This window comes from Balaenoptera musculus, chromosome 1, assembly GCF_009873245.2.
Source record: "Balaenoptera musculus isolate JJ_BM4_2016_0621 chromosome 1, mBalMus1.pri.v3, whole genome shotgun sequence".
Taxonomy (NCBI): Eukaryota; Metazoa; Chordata; class Mammalia; order Artiodactyla; family Balaenopteridae; genus Balaenoptera; species Balaenoptera musculus.
The window spans coordinates 14064145-14083564 of NC_045785.1; the positions used below are offsets into that span (position 1 = coordinate 14064145).

Genomic DNA, 19420 nt, shown 5'->3' on the forward strand with positions numbered 1-19420 from the left:
CGGAGCGCGAGAGCGCATCGCTCGCCAGTCCGAGGCTGGGGGCCCTGACTCCGGCCGCGTCCCCCGCCAGCCCCGCTCCGCGGCACGGCCTCGTCTCCCGCTCCTGCCCGGCGCATCCGCCCGCACAACTTCTGGCCCAGCGGAGCGGGCAGAGGAGGCCTTGGGGTTGGTGTGTTTGTTTGTTTGAACTTCGTTGTCGCCACCTTCCCTCCCCCCCCACCCCCCACCCCAACCTCCGCCCCTACCTCACCCCCCTCCCCAGCTTCTGGACGCGAGCGACCGCAGCCGGGGGTGGGGGGATGGGGGTAGGGAGTGTTTGCGGAGGGGAGGGGGAAGAGGTTTAAAAAAAAAAGAAGGAAAGAAAGAGATCGCAGCAGGGGTAAAGGGAGCGGACGGGAAGCGATTTTCGCCGACTCTGGATTCGTCCCCGGCGTGCGCAAGAATGGCGGCCCTTCCCGGCACTGTACCGAGGATGATGCGGCCGGCTCCCGGGCAGAACTATCCCCGCACGGGATTTCCTCTGGAAGGTAAGAGCGTCTGGACTTGCCTCGCTTCCCTCCTCCGCCAGGACCTCGAGGTCCTTGGAGAGGTGGCGATCTTCACGGGGTGGTGGCGGCGCCAGCGGCAGCAGGGGAGTCCCCTTCCCTTCTGGATCCAAGTCCGGGCGCCGGACCCAGGAAGTTTCTGGGACCGACACTTGTCCGTTTTCGCGTGGGTTTCACCCACCGGCGGCCTCAGCTTCACAGGTCCAGGATTCTGGCCTTTACCCGCGGGGCTGAACTCCTAGTAGATTTCGGCTCCTAGTCAATTTCAAGTCCTAGTGAGTTTCAACTCTGTCCACTATTTTTAGATACTTTCCACCTAATACTTTCTCGGCTCTCTGCGTTCGCCAGCTACGTGCTTTCTACTCTTGTTTTGAATTGTTCTTTTCACCTCTGGGATGGTCTTCCAGCCCCTTCTATTTCGAAATACCAACAATGTGTGATATTTTATGCCTAAACTAGGACTCTGCTTTTGGGTCTGGAAACAAACTAATTTGAAACAATAAATAGTAACGATTTTCCCCCAAAAGTTTCCACTCGGGCTTCCGAACTCTGGAAATCTCTCGGGGGAGACCTCAAGACGGCGAGAGGGCAGGGAAATGTCCAGACGAGGGAAAAGTGTTAGTTTTGTAGTGTGTCCTCCCTAAATATCCAGCGTCCGGGGTGAGCAGAAGGGACGGGTGGTGAACCGGCTCCGGGCTCTAGCAAGGGCTGGGAGCGCACCTTTCCTGCGTTTTTGTTTTGTTTTCTTTGTAAACTAATAGAAGGCCTTCAACCTGTCAACTGAGGGATCACTTGGCTTCTGGGGGTAGGTAGCCCAGGATGTCAGAAGTGGTTAGAGAGAGGTGCGACTTTTATTTTTTAATTACTCTTCTTATAATTATATGAGCCCCTTGTGCGTGAAGAAGGAGAGAGAAGGCAAGGAGGGGATGGATGGACAGGCAGCCTGAGATCTGGGGAGGGGGGGTCCCTACAGCAGCTAGACGGCGCGGGTCCCTGAATTAGACAGAGGCGAGGAGAGTGGCTCCGTGATCAAGTGCGCGCGAGCAACCCCGCAGGCGGGAGAGCGCACAAGCCCGGGGATTTGCCGTAGCACTCTCCTGTAGCGAATGCAAGTAAAACAGGCGGCCGAAGACGCGCAGCGGATTAGGACAATATTTGCCCAACATGACGGAGAATACTGAGGAGAGCCGAGTGCCGGTCGCTAAAGAGGCTCTTGAATATAAAGTTGTGCGCTGGAGAGCTCTCCAGCGCTAATGGCATATCCCGCCACGGAGACCGAGTGACTCTGACTTGGCGACGCACGATTTCTGATTAAATCCGAGGGTGGCTTCAGACACCTACTTTTACGAAGAGGGGTGTGGGGACCGGCAGAGCCAGGGAGGAGGCGGTAGGAACAGCTCGGCAACGGAGCCTCTTCTCGCCTCCTCCCTTCCAATTATACTGTCAGCTCCCTCCACTCGGGCGGCTGTGAAATCGTTCTAATCTGCCAGATCTCCGCAGCCGCCGAGTCCCCAAATTGGGGGGATCGAGGCCGGATTAGTGCACCGGGTGTCCTCCAACCTCCTGGGAGGAAATTGTGTGGACTTTGCATTAAAGCTTCCCAGGCGTTCTCCCCTCCCTAGCACACATCAGGCGAGTCTGTCTTCCTGGTTCCCAAAGTCACCCACACCCAGGGACTCTGGCCCATCTGTGCACCAGCCTCTCTGAACATGCAGGGACAGTTCATGGGTTTTTGAGGCCAAATGAGTATTTGATTAGAAGCTTGCCGACAATGGGGCATGTCCCCAAATCATCCCAAAACGAAATTCGAACCCTGAGAGGGGTTGGAAGGAAGGAGAGTCCCTCAAGGGACAGCCAGGTGCCCCCAGAAGCAGCAGCCAACGGCATTCTGTTGCTGGTCCCTCTGCTGTGCCTTGGCTGTTCAGTTACGGGTAGGACAATTCTGCTGCCCAAGCCAGGGCTGTAACTACTAGTAATCAACCAACCCCTTCTGGGCCCCAATAAAATGGATCAGGCTTGACCACTTAGAGCATGGAACTGACCAGATGGGCCACATCTCACCCATTATCGGCTTCTATAAAAGGCAAGTGGACCTGCCGCCCAAGCTGTGGGTCCAGAGAACCATTGGTCCCAGAGTCCCCAGGCTCCGCCAGTCTCCAGGCTCTGCCCTCTCACCTCTGTCTCTCTCCCTCTCCTCAGAGGCATTCAGATCCCCCAGGTGTGTCCGCATTCCCCATAGTGTGGCAGGACTGGGGACACACAGCATCTGTGGGGACTCTTGCAGCCAACCCTGACCCCTCTCTCCATCTCTGCCAGACCTTCCCTTGGCTTCATGACAGTTTTTTTCCTGACCTCCGAACTGCCACAGCTTCAAATGTGGGGAACTGAGATCTGCTTTCAGGGGTCTTGGGGCTCAAACAAAACTGGAGTCAAAAGGGCTATACTCAGTGTCTCCTCCCCATCCTCACCCTGTGCCTCTCTTTTTCCTCATCTCCCCCTTCCTTCTCCAGTGTCCACCCCACTTGGCCAAGGCCGGGTCAATCAGCTTGGTGGGGTCTTCATCAACGGGCGACCCCTTCCTAACCACATCCGCCACAAGATAGTAGAGATGGCCCACCATGGCATCCGGCCCTGTGTCATCTCCCGCCAGCTGCGCGTCTCCCATGGCTGCGTCTCCAAGATTCTCTGCCGCTACCAGGAGACCGGGTCCATCCGGCCTGGGGCCATTGGCGGCAGCAAACCCAGAGTGAGTGTCTTTGCTGCAGAGCTGGCAGCCAGCTTTCCCGTGGTTGGGGTATCCTGGCTGTAGCCCCTCTCTCTACCCTGTGTCATCCAGTAGCACCGGGGAGGGGGTCTATATGCTTCCTATGGGAAGGACAGTGGAAGAGGGTCCCCACCCCCAGACATCCTCCATTATTTGAATTTCTCAGGGATGGGGATAACTGATGTCCAGATTGCCTGAGAGGCCAATGAGTCATTCCTGTGCTGTCCCTACATCTGCCCAGACCCCCTATCACCATCCCGGACCAGGGGAAATCTTTCCCCAGTCTTGCCTGGAATAGTGAGGGGGGACCCCAGTCTTAATTAGGTTTCTATTTTATTACCTATCACTACCCTATTCCACATGCCCCAATCCCGGCCGCCTTCCTGGGAGCCAGTAACAGGTTTCTTGAAAGGATAAAGCCAATCTCAGAATGGAGGCATGGTGACCAGAGCCACCAGCCTGGCCTGGGGCTCTTGGGAGGTTGATATTAAAAGTATCTCCCTCCCCCTCCCCCATCTTTCCACTCCTACTCTCCCACCTCCACCTCTGAAGCAGGTGGCGACTCCGGATGTGGAGAAAAAGATAGAGGAGTACAAGAGGGAAAACCCAGGCATGTTCAGCTGGGAGATCCGAGACCGGCTGCTGAAGGACGGGCACTGTGACCGCAGCACCGTGCCCTCAGGTGAGAAGGCAGCTGAGCCAGCAGAACTTGCCCGCAGTCTGGCCAGGGCTCAGGTCGTGTGGGGCTGGAGGTGGGAGAGGAGGGGGGATGATGGATGACAGGGAACTCAGAGAAAAGTGAGAAGGAAAAGAACCAGAGCGCAAAGAGGGTGAGGGCACAGGAGGGAATCAGAACTGAAAGGAAGATGGGAAGAGGGAAGAAGGAAAGAAAAGAAGTTAGGAAAGGAGGAGAGAGGAGGAGAAGGAAGAAAGAAAGGGAGAAGGACGGGAGGGAGGAAGGAAGGGAGGAAGGGAGAGAGGAAGGAAGGAAGGGAGGGAGGGAGGGAAGGGGGAGGGAAATGGGGAAAAAATTATCCTATAAAGTTGGGTGGTAAGGGAAGCTCCCTTGGCGCCTTCTCAGAGAAGTGGCCTAGAGAGATGAGTCTGTCCTAGGAGGGTAGATTGTGATCTCCCTGGATCTCTTTCTCCAAGTCACCATTTCTATTCTGTTGCTGCCACCAGCCACCAGTGGGTCCCAAATGTGGAGGCCCTGAATCTTGCTGCCTGTGTGGGAGAAAGTGGCCCCAGGTGTCTGTGTGTGTACCTGAGCATTCAAGTGTGCAGGGCTGGGATGCACGCCTGAGTGTGGGGACTACAGCATCGGGGGCTGGAGGGCCTCCAGGGAGGTCCTGAGGAGGTGGGTGTGGGTGTGAGTGCATCTAGGGTACGTGACAGTGGAAAGCACAAGTGTGTGCAAGGATGTGATAGGAATGCACTAGGTGGGCTCCTCTGCCACCGCCTTGCCACCGTGTGAGTGCCCCAGGTGTGAGTCTCTACGTGAGTGACTGTACTTGTGCCTCCCAGTAGGTGTAAATGTTCAACGGTGGGGGGGGGGAGAAATGGGTGCGAATCCTCCTGAGTGTATTTAGGGGGGAAATGGGCTCCGCTACTTCTCCCAGGGCCCCAGGCGGCCCCGCTCCGCGGCCCCAACGACTTATACTCGCTCTTTTGCCTTTGAATTTCTGAGGTTTAGTGAGTTCGATTAGCCGCGTGCTCAGAATCAAGTTCGGGAAGAAGGAGGAGGACGACGAAGCGGACAAGAAGGAGGACGACGGCGAGAAGAAAGCCAAGCACAGCATCGACGGCATCTTGGGCGACAAAGGTAGGGAGCCGTCCCGGGGCCGGCGACGCCCGAGCCCGCGTCGCCCCGCTCACCAGGGTGCGGGCCAGTGGTGGCGCCTCCGCCACCCGGGCTGGCGGCCAGATCTTTAGCGGGAGGGATCGCAGCCCCCGGAGCAGCCGGGAGCCTCTCGGTGTGTGTGGAGAGCGCCCCCTCGGTGCGCCCCCAGGCCGGCTTGGGTGCGGAGCCCGCGACTCAGTTGCGCGGCGGAGCGGGGTCCAGGCGACCTCTGCGTCCCCGGGGAACCCGGCGGCGGGTCAGGGCTCCGGGCGCCGCAGACTGCGCACTCCGGCGAAGACTCCGGGTCGTGTGTCCTCCGGGGCTGGCGTTTTGGCTGCTAGTGCCGGTGTCGGTGTCGATCTATTATTTATAGGAAACTTGGGCAAGGGGGCGGGGGGCGAGCAAAGAGGAGCCGGCCCCGCGGCTCCCTAAATGAATTTGTTAAGCAGACCCGCACACGCTCTCTAAACGGTCCCTTGAAACCCCGCCTGACAGTTGACTGACCGCTGCAATCAATAAAAATTAGCGAGGGCCGCGTGGGCCGCTGCCTAATTCTCCGTCCTGTGATGCCAGGGCTGAACCGAGACAGCGCGGAGGTAGCGGGGGAGAGGGCAGAAGGGTGCACTTTTTAGGTGCTTTCGTCTTGGGCACGCGCAGGCGGGGCCAGGAGTTGAGGCCGAGTTCTCAGATGCCCAGGGTCGGAGGATCCCAGTGCGGGAGAGAGATTCAGGCTCCACACGCCCTCTCCCCGCTTTTAGCGTGGTTGCCGAGCGGGTCTGGAGTCTGAGCCCCGCTTTCTCTGGAGATGAACTAGGGAAGGCATTTATCTTTCAAGCGCCTGCGCGCCCAGGAAAGGGGACTGTGCTTTTGTTTATTGACGGGGTAAGTTTCAAGAGAAGGGAAAGTCCTTCCTCATTACCACTCCCCTCGCAGGTCTCTTTGAGACTTGGTAAGTGTGCTTCAAGGGGGGACGTGGGTAAAGAAAGAAAAACGGAAGACCCAAAGTCACATAGACTGACGGGAAGAGAAGCTAAGCCTCCAAACACACGCGCAGGGAGGCAGCAGGCAGACAGGAAAGGCAGTGGCCACTATAACCTGCAAAAATAAATGGTGGATTTGGAAAAGGTGGGGGAGTGTTCCGAACCCTGAAACTTGTAAAAGAGCACAGTTTTCTTTGAGTTTCCTTCCAGGGGTTTCTCCTCTCCTCGCCTCCCTGGAAGTCCTAGCCTAGGTCTCCCTCCAGCTTTCAGTAGTCTCTCCCAACCTTGAAGATGAACTTCACAGACAAAGCCCGCTTCCAAAGACAACTCCCAGCGAGGCCCAGCCCTCGCAGGCCTGGTCTGAGGGGGAAGGATGGTGGGGGGGTATGGGCAGCCCGGTGTGGGAGCAGTCTGGAGCTGGGGAAGAAGCGGGCTATTGACATTCAGGGCCCCAAGTGGAGCCCAGTCCCACCGGGGACAAAAGGGCAGGGAAGAAAGTGAGCAAGCTGTGCCTGGCACCCCGCTGTGCGGGCCTGCCGGAGGGCCTCGGGGCTGCAGCGGGAGGCGGCCTGGGGCTTCCAAGTGAGCCCCTGGCTCGGCTGAGGCAGCCTAGAGCCCGGGGATCCCTGGCAGGGCGGGGGGGGGGATACCCACTCCTTATTTCAGTTCAGATTGGAAAGGGACTTAGTTGAACTTCTTTTTCTTGGGTGGGGGGGGAGAGAACTTGAATAATCTTTCCCTGCGAAATACAGCGCAGCAGACACAGCTTCTGAGAGGTACCCCAGGAGAAGCGAAGGAAGTTTGGTTTTATTTGGAGAGACTGTGTGTGTGTGTGTGTGTGTGGCAGGGGTATGTCCAATTCAGTCTGTAAGGAAGCACAATAGATAAATTTCTTCTGAGGAAGAAGGAAAGGGAAGGGAAGAGAAGGGAAGGGATGGGAAGGGAAGTAAAGGAAAGGAAAAGGGTAGCAAGTTCGGTTTGGAAAACCCTTTGGCTCAAAGGAATCCAGGGGTTTCCGGTGCTGATCTGGGCTTATAAAACCAGCAGAAAGGCAACTTCGCTGGATAGAGGTTTTCCCTGCAGTAGAACCAGGAACTTCCAAGTCTCCAAGGGTTTAACGAGGAGGCTGGAGGTTCCAGATGGGAAGGCTGAAAGTACTGGCGCTGAGTCTGGAGAGGAGTTGCAGAAATGAAATGAAAGCGGTGGGCCTGATGTCCAGAAAGCCCCGTGGTTTTTGAGTGACAGTGGGCATGTTGGGCCCTGTAACTGGGAGCTGGATGGCAGTGTAAGCGCATGTCTCTCGGTGTGGCGGTTTGCCCACGGGCCTTTGGATCGGAGCTGTGGATTCTGTGTGGATATGCAGTATGATTGTAGATGGGTGTGATGGGCACTATGACAAGGGGGGATGAGAGAGGGTTGTCTTTCCATCTGTGGGCAAATGGTATCAGCTCCGGATTTGAGTACCTTGGCCAGTGGCTGGCATCCCGGTAAACCACCCAGCTGGAAACTCTCATCTCTCTCCCAGGCCCTGGATGTCAGTTTCATGGCCAAGTTAAAGGTGAAAAGACCTCCCAGCCTCCACCCGAGTGGGCCAGATGGGGAGAGGCAGAGATACCCTTGGGCAGAGCAGGGGGAGGGGTGCACACCCACAAACTTTGTTTTGGCTTCTTGCTCCTGACAAATGCCTTCTCCGGGGGTTGCCTCTCTCAAGGCGGGGAGCCGCCGAAGAAGGGGTTTAAGAGCTCTCCTCTTTAAGCGCTAAAGAGAGATCCCTCCCTGAGTCCGTTTTTTCCTATGGTCCGCTTGGCATTTAATAATGTTAAGACTTATTAGAGCTGGTAATGAAAACTGGGACTGCTGAATAGGAAACTGTGTTGGAGAGGGGTGTAATAGCTTCCAGGCATGGTAAGAAACTATTTATCCGCAATCAGTCCTCACTCTCAGAGTTTGAAGCACAAACGTTAAGTTGAAGGGTTTTAAAGCAGATTAAATTGAGCTTTTATTTCTGTGCACTTTCATCTCTGAGCAGCTCACTCCTGCTCCCCTTGGGCTGATATTCATGAGGCTGTTCATATTTTTTTTTTTTTTGCTCTTATCCTTGTTAAGACTGAGTTATTAGGATTGTTGGTTGTGAGAATTCTCAGACCGCTTTGGATAGGGGCTCCGGCCATGCTCTGCACACCTGGAAAGGTTCCTTGCCCTCATCCACTTGGACTCTCTCCTCCTCACCCCTTCTCCGAGGATCAGGGGAGAGATAGGCAGGGACTCGACTGGTAAAGGATTTGAGGAGGGATGGGGAAAGAAAAAGATCTTCCCAACCTGAGTCCAGGGAGACTCTTGTGGGAAATTTGATAGGGGTTTGGAAAGAGTCAAACCATTCCTCCGTGGGAGCTGAGGGAGTGAGTGTGAAGAAATAAGCAATAATTTAGAAAAGCAGTAACAACAGTAAAAAGAGCATCAATGCCTCTTGCATCTGACAAGGCTCCAGTTTAGGCTGAAACTGACCAGATCAGACCACGTTGGTCTCTAGGGTAGAAGCCCAGCCAGGTCACAATTAATATGAAATAAGGTGGAAATTCACAAGATGAAAAAGAAGAGTGTGCATTTTCGGGAGGGGTGGAGTGGCGACGTCAAAGTCCATCCGGGAATATGCTGACTTCCTGCTCTGAAAGACCATCTGAGGTGGAGGCCAAGGGTGTGCGTGCGTGAAAGGCAGATTTGTATTTCTTTGCATTTTCCCTTAACTTGTTTTTAAAGCAGCAAACTTACAGGTGTGGAGTGAGAAATGACGGAGAAGGATCGGAAAGGAGGGGAGAGCCCGAAGTGTCGGTTTTAGACACTTGTAAAAGGAGGTGGGAAACAATTTAATTTGGCAGAGCTGCGATAGCTGCTAATGCGGTTTTCGGTCGTTTGCTACACTGGAGGAAGCTGTTTTGATTGTGTGTACAAGGACCTGCCAAATTTAATTAGGCTCCGGGGGAGCGAATGAATGGGGGAAGGGGGGCACGGCTCCCCTCAGCCCACACCGTTTTTTCGGTTTCACACCTGGAAGGGGCATTGTTTACTGGCGGGGCGAGAACGGGAGAGGGGAGGGGAGGGGCCTCCAGGGAGAGGGGCCTTGGGAGAGGGAGCGAGGGAGGGGTCGAAGATAGTCCATTTATCAAGAAACAATCTGCATTGATTTATACCAACAAGTTCCCTCCTCTGTAAATGTGTGTTTACAGAAAGGTAATTGACACTCCACCAAATCAAAGGATTACCCCGGGTTGGCAATCTAATCAAACAGAGTCCAGGCGGGATTTGAGGCTGTTCAGAGTGGGATCAGCTTCGCATAATGGGGGCTCGGAGGAAGATGGGAGGGTGTCAGGCAATTCCCCGGCTTTAGGCAGAGCTCGGCGGTGGATATTCAGTGAGACCAGAGGGGGAGAGGGAGGGGGTGAGGGCTCCGCCGCGCCGGGGTGGTGGGGGGATGGGGTGAGCGGAGAGGAGGGGTGCGGGGGTCTGAGGCAGATATCCCGGGGGAGGGGGCTCCGGGCGAGGGGGCGAACCCACACTGGGCTGACAAGACTCCCCCTTTCTTTCCTCCATCCCCCCAACCGAAGAAGAGAGAGAGGGTGGAGGGAGCTGGGACTAACGAAGAACAACAATGAGATAAGTATTACAAAGGCGAACACTGGCGCGCGCGCGCTCGCAGCCCCAGAACCCGCGGTAAATAAACAAAGTCGGCAAACTGTTAGCCAGATAAACTCGTGCCTAAATCGAGTGTGACGGGCAAGGAGAGAAGAGACAGAAGGAGATAAGGTTGGAGGGGGAATGAACGAACATAATCTAATAGAAGACATTTAGAAAACAAACTTTAAACAAGGGAGAACAGGCGAGCGGAGGGTAATTATCCGCCCCAGAGAGCGAGGGACGCCTTCGGAGGGCTGCGGGTGGGGGTGGGGTCTCGGAGACCGGAGCCGCGGAAGAGCTGCGCGTTAGGGAGGGGGGATGCCTTTGGGACTCCGCGGGGGACCAGGAGAGGGTGTCCGGGGCGCGCAAAGGAAGGGCTCAGCTCCCAGATTGAGGTTCCCGCGCAGCCCCAGTCTCCCAAACGCATTTCTAAACAGGGTGGGGTCCCCCGCTGCGAGGGCATGCGGGTTTTCTGTTCACCTCCGGGCACGCACTGCCACACACCGGCTGTTTCCAGGCGTCTAAAAGACTCGTGTGCACGGCACAGCCGTTAAAGGAATTAGATATTTACCAGTTTGAAATAAGCCTGGCTAAGAAGAGAGAAGAGAGAGGGACATTGAAAAGATGAGGCTGGGGGAAGACTTCAAACGAATTCATCATTTGGAATGGTGGAGGGGAGATTTACCAGACAGTATTGGGAAGTTATTTAGATATTAATAACACATTTTCCTGAGGCGCGACCACGGCAGCCATCTGCGCTGCTCTCCGAGCTATTTGGCTGGGTGAAATATGGGCGTCTCAAATGTTGGGAAGAGATAACGCAATCAGGCTAACCCTGGTCCTAAGACGGCATCGCAGCGTTAAACCCGGATTAACCTCCCCCCTCCTACCCCCGCGGCCCCCTCCCCTGTCACAGCTCTCCAAATTTTTCAGTGGAATTTACATGGAAGGATTTAAAAGCACATATAACAGTAGCCTTAAAGCAGTATGGTGATTATTTGGGCTTTTTTTTTTTTTTTTGAAGAATGTCTTTCTGAAAATGATAGTTGTCACACACTGCATTTTATATAAATAATCTATACAAACATATATTTTTTTAATATAGGGAAAGAGGACTGAGCAAATGAGATTTCCTTCTAGGTTGCTTCTTTGGAGTTTCTGTTTACCATCATCAGCAAAGTTGATGAGGCTTCATTCCTAATGGGCACCTAAGGATATAAACATGAAACGTCCAAGACCCCTGGCTCTGTCCTGGAAGCGCATAGTCTAAAGCCAGATAGAACTCACACCACATAATAGACAGTGCCAGGTGAGGGGGAGCCTTTCTGCTACCAAGAAGAACACAGAAGAGACACCCCAAAGGGGAGGTTCTCCAGGGGCTTTGGGGCCTTGAAGGCCATGACTAAGGGGGGCACATTCCAGGAATTCCAGAAAAATAGCTCGTCTCCCTCTCCCACTCCAGACTAATGAGGTAATTAGGAAACCCAGTTGGGGATGGGGATGAGAGGGAGTGGAAGGTTGGGACACCCACCCCCCCAATTTTTGCTGTCGTTGGCCTTTCTTCTCCTTTCCCCCTTCCCCCAACTCTGGCTGAAAGAGGAAAGGTGGAAATGGGGTCAGCGCTTTCTGACCTGCTCTGGAGCGATTGGCCCCGGCTGGGGTCGGGCGGGGGAGGGAGGGAACTTGCCTTCCCAAATCGAATCAAGGCAGAACGGTGACCTAAGGGGGAAACTTCCCCATTAGTAGATAGATCTCTCCAGAACTTCAAACAAAGTGGGGGGAAGGGAGAGGCGAGGCAGGGAGGGAGTCTGGAGAGAGCGCAGGGGGAACTAGGAGCAGGCAAAGGGGAGGGGCCTGAAGAAGGAAGAGAAGGGGTCGAGGGCAAAGGGGAGGTGAGGGCCAAAGGAAGGGGTATAGGGAAGGGGATGCCAAAGAGGGTGGGCTGCACTTGGAACTTCAGCCCCGGGGGAGAGGAAAAGCGTCGCGAGCCGCAGCAGCCTCTAGAGGGATGAGGGGAAGTTGTGTGCACCCCAAGTCCTGCTCCAAAGAGGCCCCGAGGGCAGGCCAGGGCGCCTTGGGCCCTCGTGCCCAGCCCTCTATTCGGTAGCTGAGTGAGCGCGGGTTGCCAGGGGCCGGGGAGCCCTGCGAGCCTGCTGAGAATGAATTGGTTCGACTTTCTGAGACTGCGGGTCAGCTCGTGAACCTTTCCAAGATTCGGTTGCCCGGGCTCTGGAGGTGTACTGGGCCCGAGCCCGGGTCGAGAGCAAGGCAGGGATGGGCAGAGGCCTGGGAGACCCAGAACCACAGAGGAGGGACGAGAGGAGTCAGAAACGAGGAGGAGAGCTTCAGGAGAGAGAGAGCGCGCGTGCATGAGAAAATTCAGAGAAAGACCCAGTGCGGGACGGGAGAACCTTGCCTAGAGCGTTTGAGGACGCTGAGAAACGCGCGGGGGCCGAGGGAGGCGCAGAGCAGCAGGAAGAAAGACAAAGAGACGCAGAGGCATCGAAAGGCTGGCCTGGGACGGGGAGATCAGGAGAGACCTCGGGACCTAGAGACAGCCCGCGGGAGAGCGCGGGCGGAGAGGGCGAGCGCGCAGAGCCGGGTGGCGGCGGGAGGCGGGCGAGCCGCTGTCGTCCTTTTGATCCTCCGCTGCTTCCCCTTATCAGAAGCGCTTTCGGTGACACCGTCACAAAGGCAGTTCATCATATTACAGCGCGGCCGGGCGGCTCGCTGCGATCCCGCCGCTTAATTAGAGGAGAGCCAGTCGGGCCGGCGGGACGGGCGGGAGGCCGATCCCGAGGCGGGGGCCCGGGTTCGCGCTCCGACCGGGGTGCTGGAAAGGGGTCGGCCCGTGAGCCTGGCCCCGTCGGGACTAGCAGCGAGAGGGGCGGGGAACCCTTATTCAGAGCGCCGCTAAATAAATATCCCAGTCCGGGTTTCACTGCCCGGGGAGTGAGGCTCACCGCCTTCCGGCTTTTAGCAGCCGCCCCTTCTAAGTTCCCAGTTTGGGGAAGGGGTGGCGCGCAGGCCACCATCGCCACTCCCCAGCTTCGGGACGCTGCAGACTGGAGGGTAAGAGTGAGGTTACAACACTGGAGGAGCTGACGGCTTCATGCTGCTCTGGATCCAGTTCCCAGCTGAGTGTTCGATCCCTGCCTCTGATGGCCTGCTCTCCCGATCTCCAGCTGAGCCCAACAGGACGAATCCGGGAGGGGCGAAGTGCACTGCGCTGGGCCCAGGAAGTATACCATCCGTCCTGTCCCCAACTCACTAACAATGCAATCTTGAACAACTCTCTTAGCCCCTCTGGGTCTCAGTTTCCTTCCATGAAAAACCAGAAAATTGCACTAAGACAAAGATTCTTATCCTTTTGGGGGAACCTGGACCCCTTTGAGAATGGGATAAAACCTAAGAAATTGGCTATTCACAGAGGTTCATACAGGAGGAATTTTACAGACCGTACAAAGGGGTGTGTGGGCTTCTAGAGGCCACACCCCATTAAGAACTTCACGTACACATGTTTTCTGGTTACTCTGGTATCCTTGAGGGAGCGTCCGAGTCCAGGAGCAGGAACCCGAGCCCAGGAGGGGGAGATGGATGGTGGATGGGGTGGGGTGGGGTGGGGGAAGAGGTGAGGCTGAGAGCCTGACCTCTGTCTGGCCCTTGTTGCTTCCTTCTCTTTCCAAGACAGAGGCAGTGAATCCCACCCTCCCATCCCCATTTGGTTGTTGGAGGGGTCCTTTATGAGGTTGCTATATGCAGAGATAAGCACAAATGCTGTGCTCCCCTTTTGTATGTCTGAAAGAAAGATGGAGAGAGAAAAGAAAAGGAAAAAAAAGAAGAAAAAAAAGACATTTTCTCAGGGGGTCAGTTTATTCATTCATCCTATAAAAATATTGTTGAGCACCTACTATGTGCCGGGCATTGTGTTAAGTGCCCAGGAATACCTGAGACATCAAGAAGGTGCCTGCCTTCGTGGTGGAGACAGAAAATAAACAGGCTGTGCTTCAGGGCATGTGTTTGTGTGAGTGTTGACCCTTTTTGTCTCCCTGTGCGCCTGCCTCCTTGCCAGACTACCTGTGTGTGTCTGGGTGTTTGTGAATGTTGGGGGAGGGGAAAATGAAGTGTCCGAGTGTGTGTGTTTGGGTTAACTCTCCGGGTGAGCACAACAGCAGGATGTGTTTGGGGGCCCTTGCCGAGTTTGGCAGGCAGCCTCCAACCTGATCTCGGGAATCTCAGGCGTCCACCAGGGCCTCGAAGCGCCGCGGGTTCCAGCGGGAGGAGGAGGGAAGAGCAGCCCGGCCGCGGGGCTCCGGAGCCTCTGGCCTTCACTGCGCTCTTTGTCTGACCAAAGATCAAAGAGGCCCCGGGATCGGACAGAAAAGGGGGTGGGGCGTCCGCACGAGAAGTAGCTTGGAAAACCACCCCCTGAACTTTTCTGGGGTCCTTTCCGTGGGACCCAGACCCGACAGAGCCCCAGACGAGAGGGCGGCCACCTTTCCTCGGGCCCCTCTCCACGGTCGCGCGGGGTGATAGGTGAAGATGTTATTATGGCTTCGAGTTCGAATTCAGACCGCGGGTCTCTAGGTGACCGAGGAAGGTGAAGAGAGGGCAACATTCCGCCGAGGTTTTGTGGGGTGGACATGTGTTTGCCTGGTGTGTTGTTTATACTTTTGCGTGGAGATGGGATCAAACCTTCCTGTTCCCTGGAAACTTGTCCAGGAAGTCCGCACCGAATTTATCTGGGCTGTGTAGACAAGAGCATCAGATTGAAGCTCGAGTTTCTCTGTAGAGCGACAACTTTGGGGTTGGGAGGGGTCGGGGGAGTCTTAAGGAACCTTCTGGAACTCTCTCATTCCCAGTGAAAGGCTGCAGAAGCGCCTCTATCTCCCGGAGCTCTCTTGTAACCCGGAGTTGTAACCACGGATACAACTGACAACGCTGGTCCAGCCGCAGGGCCAGAACCTGACCCCCGAATTTGCACTAAGTCCCACCCCTGCCCCGCCCCGCCCCGCCCCGCCCCGCCCTTGCGATCCTCATCTTTACAGTTTATCTCCACGTCTGGACTTTTTGAGCTCGGATCCACCCTTCGGAGGGTTAAAAAGTACGACAGAGAAAAAGAAATTGCAATGTACGCGTGTGGGAGAAGGGGCGCAGCTAGGAAAAACCCTCTTCTGCTGCTGCTTGTTGCCCCACACACACCCCCTCTGTACCCCTTCCTCTCCAGCTGCCTGCAAATGCCAAAATTCAGACTCTCTGCCCTCTCGCTCCCATCTTTGGCGGTGGGAGAAGATTCTGAATGATTGCGCCGGCATTTCTGGGATTTACTGGAGGTGTTGAGAGTGAACCCTAAGAAAAGAGGCTCTGGGACTTTCTTTAATAAGTGGGGCTAAACTTCCCTCCCTCGGGGGGTCGAATCGTGTTCGGGTTGGGACGTTCCTTTCGATGGCCTGTACAGGAAGGCGACAACAAGAGGTTTAGCTGGTGCACTCCGAGCTGTGCGCCGTGGGCGATTAACGCGATCAATGCCCCTTGGCGTCTCCCCCCCAAAAAAACCAAAAACCAAAAACAAAACCCCCTTTCCCCTTCTGGCTGCGTGGTGGGTTTGAATCCCGGGAGCCCATCTTCTAGTGTGGAGCCTTGCATCAGTGCCGGAGCCTCAGTTTCCCGATCTGATTAGTGGGGATAAGAGCCTCTCCCCACCTCCCAGGGCGGGAGGAAATCAGGGCCTGGAGAAGCTCTTTGGAAACTGGTCAGCGGGTCCGAGGAGGGGGGAGAGGGAAGCTCCGAGAGTTTCTCCTCCACCGGGGCCGCCCCCTCCTCTCAACGCCCTCCCGGCACTGTCCCCGCTCGCGCCTCAATGGACACTTTAGAAATACAAACAACTTTAGAAATAAAGTAACCAAACCCCCGAAAGGGGCTTTGAAGGGGCGAATGCCTGGTGGCGCTTTACTATGGTGTGGGCCGAGGCCCCGGCCTAATCCCGCTTTCATTTTCACCGACGGCCGCGGGGGAAGCGCTCCCGGCCTCCCGGCCCCTCAGGAGGCTGATTAGGCCACAAAGAGTCCCCATTATCCCGAGAAGAAAACCGGGGGGCGGCGCGGGGCGGGGGAGCGGGGGGAGCGGCCCGCCCGCGCCCGGGCTATTGACTTAGTGGATGAAGTCAAGAGCGGGCACGCTGGGAGCCCGGGAGGGGGAGGGGGTGGGGACAGGGACGGGGAGGGGGTGGGGTGGGGGCCGGCCCCGCGCGGGAAGAGGCGGGGAGACCGAACAAAACAGGACGCACAAAACCCCACAACAAAACCGAGCCCCGGGCCAGGGGAAGCCAGACCCCGGTGGGCTGCTGAGCCTCTGCTGGGTCAGCTGCCCCCGGCGGCCCCCGGAGATGGGAGTGTCGCAAAAGAGCCTGGAGTCGCTGGCTTTCTTGGGAGGGGGTGGTGGAGGAAGCGAGAAAGGTGTCTGTCGCAAAGTGCTGCGTGGCTAGGGCACGCCCCTCTGGCTCTCAGGCCTTGCTTTCCTCCTCCTGAACCCGTGGAGTTGGGTCCAGAGACCGCCAAAAGTCACCCCCAGCTGCGTCCACCTGCGGGCCTGTGATCAGTGAGGTTTGGTGGGCAGAGGCCACCCCTGTGAGATGCTCTAGAGGTGGTACCTGAGTGGGAGGTGGGAAGGGGGAAGAATGAAGGAGAAGGGGAAGTCCTGGAGCCTGAAAGATCTGGGTAACTTTGAGTGAGGTCCCCTGAGAGCCTCAGTGTTCCCATCTGCAAAACTGTCCCATGGATGACAACTTCACAGTGCATTGGGAAGGGTCAACAATATAATTACATAAAACACAGGACCGATTGGGAGACTGAATAAATATTCCTCCGCAATCCCTTCCACCTCCTCTTCTCCAAGGCCTCTTTCAATCTAGAACCCACCCCACTATGGCTTCAGAAATAATAGGGGCTGGAAATCTATAAGTGATCACCATATCTGGACTGGGGTGGGGCGGGGGGGCGTGAGGGCAGGTGCTCAGCCGGTGCCAATGAATAGTGTTCTTCCTTAACGAAAAGAAATCAGCGGGCCCTGTGGGCAGCTCCTCATTCAACAGAGGCCAAGGGAAGAAGGCAGAAACAGAGCCCAACAGACTTGTTAGGTGTGTGGAGGTGTGGAGGGACTTTCCTCACCTAATGAGTTCTGCCCCACCCTCACTCCCAGATAAAGGCTGGGCAGCTTTGGCAGGTAGGGTGGGAAGGTGGGCACCATGTGCTGATTGAGGACATGGTGGAAGCATCCTCCAGGTGCAAAGGAGGCAGGTGTGGGTATGTGACACAGGCCCCCAATCACATCCCGTCCCCAATCATAGCTGCCCCTTTCCCAAATAGGCTAGGTCCAGGCCCTGACCCAAATGACTTGGAAATGCTTTGAAGGCTGTTCATCCGTTCATCTCACAAGTATTTATGAAACCCTTCTTTCTGTGAGCTCTTCTGGGGATGATACCACCAGAGCCTCAGCTGTGGATTCCTCAAGGCTGAGTGAAGGAGTTAGGACTTATTCATAAGGGCAGTGAGGAGCCAAGGCAGGGAAGCGATGGACTGAGCAGAGAATGTACTGGAAGGTGTGGAGAGACCAGCTAGAAGGTTAATGAGAGAGAGAGATACAGAGGGGATGGAGAGCAGAGGATGAGTGGAGAGATTTTAGAAGAGGGTGGGCAGCCCCAGCCTGAGATGGAGAGGAAGGGAGAGAAGCAGCTGTTTCCAGATTTTTCCACCTGATGCCCAGGTGTACTGAGCCCGTGGCTGGCTAGGTCAATTAAAGGGATCTTGGGATTCCTCTCTACGCTGAGATCCCAAAGGGTAAGACAGAGTTGTATAGACCTTAGAGGTCATCGGGTCATTTTACAGATTGAAAAGCTGAGGTCCAGAGGGCGTGGCCTGAGTGAGCCCAAAGGAGGGAGAAGTAACCCCAGTCTGCTGGCAGTTGCACTGGTAAAGGAGAAAAATAAGCTGGTGGAAGTCTTGTTTCTAGGAATTCGAAGGCTTTGGGGTGAGGGCGAATACAACCCTTTCTCGTCTTACAGTATGTCATTCTTTGTGTGTAATATGATACACGCTTTCAAGTCCCATTTCAGAGGGGAAAACTGAGGCACAGAGAAATTAGCCCAAGGAAGAAGGGAGAGGGGCGTTCTTCCCTAATAGGGTCTGCAGGACCCTGATGCCTTTACCGTAAGAAGCCTGAAGGGCACAGATCCAGCTGTGCTTCTTGCCCCATCTGAACAATGCAGCCCCCAGCACCCTCCCCATCCTTCAGGAACCCTAGATCCTCAGGCCCCAGGGAGACTATAACTTAAGTCAGTACCCCCCACTGCCACCCATGAGCACCCACTGGGATCTTGGGACTTGACAGATGCTGAAGATTTGGTCCTCTGAGGGTCTCTTTATCTTCCTGAGAAGAGTCCTTTTAGCAGCAAGAGAAAATAAAGCCCCAAGGAAAAGTAACCACAGTATCTTGACTAGGGTTAGAATTCAGATCCTCCCATGAAGAGGCCCTGGCTTCAACACTTAACTGCTGTGTAACTCTGGACACAATTTCTCTGGTCTTTGCTCTGTTGTCTGAACAACGGCAAGATGCAATCAGCCTAGTGGTTTTCAAACTGTGTTCCATGGAGCCTTGGGGTTCCAAACAAGAGCTTCAGAGGTGATGTGGCCCGTGAGGATCCTTCAGGCTCTGATGCTCTGGGCATGACTGCGTTGGAGGGGAAGAAGTCAAAATCAGCGTTGTTTCCCATTGATAGAGGAAACTCTGGTGAGACGGGGCTTTGTCCTAGGGAGGAGCTGAGACTACTATCCTCAACTACTCTGGAGGGGAGGAGGGACCAGCTCTGTTTATGCCTGGAATCAGAGCCCCGGGGCTGTGGTTATTGGTCTTCAGAGATAAGCTGATATTGCTTATCTGGTGACAAATGGTTCCCCTCCTCTTCCATTCCCCTGATTAGAGAACTTTCTCTCCTGGCTGGGAGGTCTCTCTGGGAGAATAGGCAGAGCTGGGCTGGTCTCCAGACAGTGGGGTTTACCTCTTGAGTCCCTGACCAACTTGCTGCTGGGCCAGGGGGAGGCAGTTGCCCTCTCTGCGCTTGATTGGGGTACTGGTGGTGTGGCTGGGTTGCAGCAGCATCTTGGCTTGGTCCTGGAAGGAGGATTCAATGCAGGGTGGGGGAGATGGAAAGACCTGTGAGCCAGGACGGCAGAAGGGTGTGCCCCAGAGTCACCCAGGTGTTTTTGCCAAGCCTACGCACCTGGGCACTTTCTCGATTTGGGACATCTGAGGGAAGTGGCTTTTGGGTAAGCTGCCCAGGTCACTCTGATGGCCACCCCACCTGAGAGCCACTGGTCTAGTGCAACGCCCTGTTTATAGATGGAGAAATTGAGGCCCAGAGAAGGGAAGAGACTTGTTCCTTGTTGCACAGCAAATCGAGAACAGGGTCAGAACAGGGACCCAATCTCCACACTGTTAGACCAGGCACCATGAATGGAACATCTTCCAAAGTCTCTGGGTCCCTCACCTTTTATTAGTGTCACCTGTCCCTATTGAGGGTGTAATCTGCCAGGGCACCATGCTAGGAACCATGGGGCTGACAGGG

The 19420-nt window shown here is 55.6% G+C and overlaps 1 protein-coding gene across 2 annotated transcripts in view; it reads left to right on the forward strand.

Annotated features, from left to right (window-relative positions):
* Positions 1-442: 442 nt before the first annotated feature.
* PAX7 (paired box 7) overlaps positions 443-19420 on the forward strand; it is a 100187-nt gene continuing 81209 nt past the window's right edge. The window contains exons 1-4 of one of the 2 annotated variants that reach the window (XM_036867458.1): positions 443-527; positions 3056-3291; positions 3862-3991; positions 4997-5131. In XM_036867458.1, coding sequence (XP_036723353.1) covers positions 443-527; positions 3056-3291; positions 3862-3991; positions 4997-5131 — 586 coding nt within the window. The remainder of the gene's footprint in view (positions 528-3055; positions 3292-3861; positions 3992-4996; positions 5132-19420) is intronic. The other variant, XM_036867454.1, reaches the window with a different exon arrangement.